Source organism: Bombyx mandarina, chromosome A1, assembly GCF_030267445.1.
Source record: "Bombyx mandarina strain Sakado chromosome A1, ASM3026744v2".
NCBI lineage: Eukaryota > Metazoa > Arthropoda > Insecta > Lepidoptera > Bombycidae > Bombyx > Bombyx mandarina.
This window is the reverse complement of record NC_143234.1, coordinates 627467-634293: the sequence shown is the minus strand read 5'-3', so window position 1 is coordinate 634293 and position 6827 is coordinate 627467. Positions and strand designations below refer to the sequence as shown.

At 38.4% G+C, this 6827-nt stretch overlaps 1 protein-coding gene across 4 annotated transcripts in view; it reads right to left on the bottom strand.

Annotated features, from left to right (window-relative positions):
- Window positions 1-304: 304 nt before the first annotated feature.
- The window catches only part of Vinc (vinculin), a 45255-nt gene continuing 38732 nt past the window's right edge, over window positions 305-6827 (bottom strand). For 2 of the 4 annotated variants that reach the window (XM_089739845.1, XM_089739847.1), the window contains 5 exons: window positions 6000-6112; window positions 5400-5490; window positions 4248-4268; window positions 3562-3626; window positions 305-2932 (listed from right to left, as the gene is read on the bottom strand). In XM_089739845.1, the coding sequence (XP_089595971.1) occupies window positions 2825-2932; window positions 3562-3626; window positions 4248-4268; window positions 5400-5490; window positions 6000-6112 (398 nt within the window). In that variant the 3' untranslated portion in view covers window positions 305-2824. The remainder of the gene's footprint in view (window positions 2933-3561; window positions 3627-4247; window positions 4269-5399; window positions 5491-5999; window positions 6113-6827) is intronic. The other 2 variants (XM_089739846.1, XM_089739848.1) reach the window with 1 other exon arrangement.

Sequence of the window (6827 nt, the reverse complement as noted above, 5' to 3'; positions counted from 1 at the left end):
TATAGTTGGGTTGGGATTTCGACTATTTATAGTAAGGCAAGTAAGTAACTAGATCATTGTCGACTTTTAGTTCTGTATTTTCAATACATCTATAATAATATATAAATCTAGTGGTTTTTACGGATGTTCCGTTATAACTACTGAACCGTGCACCCGATTGACTTGAAACTTGGTATCCATGTAGAAAATACATGTACTTAATGGATAGGCTAATATTTATATGAATGTTGGACTCCCTAATAATAATGACAATAAATAATAATGTTACATAATTTTAAATATTTTATAAAATAAAAAGAAAACAAAAGAAAATTATAATTTTATTCAAAATAAAAATGTAAACAATATTTAAAAAAAAAAAGCATTACAAAGACATATTGCAGTTTGCATTAATAAGCAAATAAAAATAATCACAATTTAATAATTCAATATAAATATTTTCTTCATAATATAGACCGCGAGGCGATCAGAGGGGAGCCGACTGCTATTGACAACCAACAGTGACATAGACAACGTCAATGTCGCCATGCAACTTCAGACATTAGGTTTAGTCATGGTTTATTATGTGTCGAGCCTCACCCTTCAAACTGAGCATTTCTGAGAGCGATAAAGTAATAAGGTAGTCTAAATATTTATTGATAAATCTATCAACAGTGCATTTCTTTTTTAATCCATTTACGGTTATTAGAGCCGTAGAGTCGATTATATTTATTACAAAAATCGTCTTCAAACAAACTCTACTTTTTTTTAGAATAATGGGTTTAGTCAATATTCCCCTAATGCATAGAGTCGACAAACACAATTTGAAATCCCCAAGTTGAAATCATTGATATTTTTTTCTCTGTTTGAAAAATATACGGCCATTAACTACAGGCCCTTTTAGCACAACTTTGTTGTTTTAGTCATCTTCAATATTTCTCCCAGTGAAAATAGTGAGAATCTACTAACATTTAAATGGAAAAGTCCCATAAGACAAAAATCAAGTTAAACATTGGCAAAATGAAACGATTCATACGACAACACTCCTCATGTTTCCCCTAAATAATGCGCCATTTGCTCGCGTGTAAATAACTTTTCCCCTAAAACTAGTTGTTAATAAAATATATATGTATTTAATTTTATTATAATAATGCACTTCGCAATGGCACTTTCGTTTGACAATCACACCGAGTTAATACCTCCTCCGCGAGGACTGCGCAGATAACGAGTGGAATCATACATTGCGTGTTGGACGCGACCGCGTAATGATCACATTTGGTGCAATGGCGCAATGGACAGAGAACAAATTCCGAGTAACAACACCCCTAAACTATACTAACCAACTGAATTATATTAATCTATACATATAAAAATGAATTGCTGTTCGTTAGTCTCGCTAAAACTCGAGAACGGCTGGACCGATTTGGTTAATTTTGGTCTTGAATTATTTGTGGGAGTCCAGCGAAGGTTTAAAAGGTAGATAAATATGAAAGTGCTCGGAATTAAATAAACATAACAATTTTGTTTTTCCTTTGATGTGTCCCCCGTCGGACGAATTCCTTTTGTTTGTTTTAAGTTTATTTCATACAAAAGTTTAGGTCTTTTATTTATCGATTGAGGCACTACGAAGTCTGCCAGGTCAGCTATTACACAATAATTATAGAGTACTAGACAAGTGCCATCGATGTGCACTGTACCTAAAAGCTATCAGATCGCGGGTGGATGGTCTTCAGCTGACGCTCAACCTGAACTTGTGCTACGTCATTGATAACAGACGTTGGTGACGTCACGACCTAAGTATTTGAAACGCAATGTATTTCAAACGGTACGCACGTCGGCACGTTTGGTCCATTGACCATTTTCTATTACATATTATATGTCAAATCATGTAACGCGTTTTTTAGTGTAATAATTATCAATAAATAGTGATGTCGTTTTGAGGTCGATTATTTTTTTGCCGTTGTGCCATCTGCGTAATCTCTCAATTTGTTAAATATTTAAATAGCATTCTAGATCATGATTTAAGAGTTTGTTTAGTAAATAAATATTATTATTATTATTATTATTATTGACCACACACACACACTGAACTAATTCCATTCCTTATCTGCGCGTTACATTCTCCATAGGGCTGCCACAGCCTAGTCGCCGGGACGCTGTTCTCAAAATTCAATGCAAATTCATTTGCAACTACCCTCGTAACAATCTCTTTTGAAATTCTACATAAATACTACGAGTTAAAATACAATACATATCGTCTTTTCGCATTAAAAGTGTACAATTTCATAAAATATTCGAAATGTAGTTAATATCCGTAATCATTTGGTATCAGCAGTATTTTTTTTAATAAATACTGTCAAAAGAGCGTAGTTTAGTTTTTTTTTTTTTTTAGTTTACCTATGATTTGACTACTATTAACAAAATTAATACATAATTTTATCTTACTTTAAAAGACAGATAATGTAACTGATATCTTAATAATATCACATGTTAAATCTTTAAAGCACTCTCCTGTAAAATTAGTAAGTTTTAAGATTATACAGTTTTAATGCGAGAAGACGATATGTATATTGATATATATAATAGAGTTTGAAAGCTAAAGTGCTTTCACAATCATTTATTTGTTGTAAGCGAGCGCGGTGACGTCACGAGTTGTTAGTGCCGCCCGTGCTTAGGCTCAGGAAGACTTAGTGGTTAGCTGGCAGACTGGACAGACGTTGCGTCACGGGTTGCTGCCTCCACCGCCTGTCCACACATTAGACCGGTTCCAAAGCCTTGTCGTCGTTTGTTCGATTGGGTTACTACGAACTAATCACAATCTCTGGTGCAGTGAATGTGGTCGAAGTTAGATCTGGTACCAGGGCGACCGGCGGACCCAGCGCAGCCGGTAGCCGCCCTGCTCCGTGCGGATCTTGATCGATGCGCCTTCCGATGCTTTCACCGTCTCCTTCACCTGGAAATTTCGATCACACGTCTTAGTTCTAATTGACCTCTCGGACTATTAACATTAACGTGTGCGCCTCCTGTACTAGCGAGGGACTGTGTCATAACTGACATTTTTTTTTTACATTACATGAGCGACTCCTTTCGCTTTAAAACTACATATGAGATAAGACAGAACCGCTGAACACATTTCATACAAAGGTACTGATTTCGGTTTTCGCAGAGTTCGAGTTTCTCGCCGGATCTTCTCAGTGGGTCGCGTTTCCGATCCGGTGGTACATTCTGCGAAGCACTGCTCTTGCTAGGATCAGTGTTAGTAACACTCCGGTTAGAGCCCCGTGAGCTCACCTACACGTCAAGAATCTGAAATAGCCTCTCAAGGCTATCAGTGTAGATAGGAAAAAAAAAACAATTGTTAAGACCATAGACTGTTCAACCCACGAGAGATATGTGGCGGGTGTTCGGATCACGCGACTACAGTTCCGCAGATACAGGCCTCGAGTAATCTTGCTGACCCTAAGCTCGACGCAGGGGTGTCGCCGTGGGGGACATTTCAAACCTCGCTTGTGGTCCCGTGACGATGCGTCCCCCAGAGAAGACGAGACTTTGTCGTCGTTAAAAATACAATGCAATACTCACACTCTGCATCAGGTTTTGAGCATTGCCGACCAGCATCTCGGTGGCCTCTTGGTCCTCTTCGCTGCCTAAACATTAATGTTACTAATTTACAACTGTCTCGTGTAAATACCATGCATGGTCCGGTTCCCCGAGGGACGAGCCCCCGCGGAGGCCGGGCGGAGGCCTCACATTGGGGCACATCGAGGGTGCCAATATCTTTAAGGGCAGACATGCACGGCCGATAACTTAATTGTAGGGTTGTTGACACCACAATTGCATTTACTATATGATGTCCATGGACTCCGGCAGCTAGGTGACGCTGAACTATTGATCTTTGTTGTTTGATCTTTGTAAGCGTGTTTTATTAAACACACACACACAAGTTAGTTAATATTTTTCTACTCTCAATCTACATTATCTAATAGTATTAGCCACTATGCCTTGTGTGATATCATATCGTCTTTCTAAATAAAATTGTGATCCGAAATGTTAAGGTCCCATGTTTATATATAATATTATACTTTTATCATTATTTTATAGATACATAAACATCAGTCGATAAGTACATACATAAGTACCTACTGACATAGAACGCACATTATTAATTAGCCACGGTGTGAAAAATAAAAACTTCATTGAATCAAATCAAAAAGCACACATTTACACAACGAACGCATATGGGTACGGAAAGCACAAAATAACTTTACCTCTGTAGTCCGGCATGCCGACTGTTAAAAGCAAACAGGGGGATTACTTGCGCGTAAGCTTTCATTAGGCTAATTATCTAATTCATTAAAGCTTACAGCATGGCGAATGTCAATTGCAATCTATATAGGCTTTAACGCTTTTTAAGCGGCGCGCAATGTAACACAAATATAACGAGAGCGAGGTCAACGCCCTCACGAATACACATTTCCATTGCGCATTCGTGTAATGCGTAATACCGTCGCTGTTAAACCAAAGTCTGCTATGTGCAAAAACTCTGTTTTGAATTACTTAAGGAGTAAAAACATTTTCGTATAAAATTTTATATGAAGGTGAATTTTTAAGAACTATATCTAATGAAAGTTATAAATAATAATAATATATAAATATTAGGTTGGGGAAAAAGTTTCTTCGCATTTTTTTAAGAAAATTCACAAAAAATTTTAATATAGTTTATTTATATTTAACTAAAGTATGTAGGTACCATTTTGTTCGATAAGTTTTTGCCATCTTGTAGGTAGGGACATGATCCCATTGCTATAGAAATTTTGGGGCTTCAGATCAAAATACCGCGACAATTGGTTATGGCAGTCCTTTCGTGATGTTAACCTGACACCGCCTAAAGAATTCTGAAGAGACCGAAACAGTTGGAAATCTGAAGGTTCAAGGTCAGGACTATACTACTATACTATAATGCGAAAAGACTTTTCCCCAAACTATTATTAAAGCTATAGACACGTCACAGTTTTTTTTATACAATAGATAGGGCTTCGAAATATACGACAAGGACAAAAAGTGAAAAATCTCATAAAGCGCACATAGCAGATTTTGGTTTGTCAACGACGATATACGGCATTACATACAATGCATACATTAGCATTTTTTTTATTGATTAGACGGGTGGACGAGCTCACCTGGTGTTAAGTGGTTACTGGAGCCCATAGACATCTACAACGTAAATGCGCCACCCACCTTGAGATATAAGTTCTAAGGTCTCAAGTATAGCTTACGCATTACTGCTTCACGGTAGAAATAGGCAGGGCGGTGGTATCTACCCGTGCGGACTCACAAGAGGTCCTACCACCAGTATCTCATTTGCCCAACTTCGTCGATAATGAAGTAACTATGAGGGCGACAGATGTGGGCTGGCTCACCTTGTGCTCCAAGCATGGTGGCCTTCACGGTCGAGAGGATCTTCAGCTGCGTCCCGATGGTCGGGATCCTCTCGCACACTTGCAGCAGATTCTGCGAGAAACACAATTTCGGTTCAGGGGCTTACTGGACTCGTCGCGCGGCTTCAAGGAGTTGTTCGGGTCGCTCCCTGCCCCCCAACCCCCCTTTTTTATTCATATTTTTGTTATTGTCCTTGTAGGTTAGACGAGCATACGGCCCACCTGAAGGTGAGCGGTTACCGTCGCCCATGGACGTCAGCAATGCCTGCTTCCTACAGTTGACGAACACCCGGCATGCAAGTATTTTTTTATTGCTTAGATGGGTGGACGAGCTCACAAGCCACCTAGTTTTAAGTGGTTACTGAAGCCCATATACATCTGGAACGTAAATGCTTGAGATATGAGTTCTAAAGTCTCAGTATAGTATTTCCTATAGACAAAACTATCGGTGTTCGTTCAGGTTAAGAATTAAGATTTGCATGTGTGTACTATTAGTAACATGATTGTGATATTAATGTGAAGTATGTGGGCTGGCGGGAGGCTACGAGTGAAGTGAGAGGATGTTGGGACTGGTGGACTCACGGTCCTGATCCTCTTGTCGGTGCACTCGAGGGCCAGCTTCTTGGCGAGTCTGGTCACTTCCTCGGAAGCCTCAGCGATCGCCTTGGCCGTCGCTATCAGCTCGCGTTTGCTGCCTAAATAAAAAAAAAACAATGAAACATATTGATCAATCGTAACGGGAATCCCCGGATTGATACTTTGAACAATCACTTCCGTATATAAATATTTATACAGTAAAATATATTTTCATATCGATTTGAACATTATTGATATTTCTTTTTTTTAGGATTTTATGACCTGGTAACTAAAACCTTTAAGTCACGTCTTATTTTAATTTATATTCTTATTTTTATGAAAAATGATAACATGGAGTGAAATGAAATGAAGATGATTAATTTGAGACATTAATCAACTGGGATGAAATTTAATGAAATGAGATGATATGGGATGAAATATAATCGCAGTAAAATGGTGGTCATTTACTGAGATTTTTTCAGTGGACTTTTTGGAGGAACCCGAGAAGTTACGTCCAGCAGCTTTGTTTCATTTTCCCACATTTGTGCACTTTCACAGATATTAAACAGTTAATAGACCACCATTATTACACATTTAAACCTGAAGAAACACTAAATAGACAAAATAAAACAAATAACACAACTTCACTCCTCGCGTTCCCGCCAAAAAGTCCCTTATTGATATTTGCGTGCACAAATACACAGATTAAAGTCGAACATCTTAGCGACTCGAGCGGAGATTTAGCTTGGGGTCTCTGCGACCACGCGACTTAAGTCATATTATAGATTTTATTGCAAATTGAGCAAAATCCTGGCGCCGTCAGCAAATAACGGC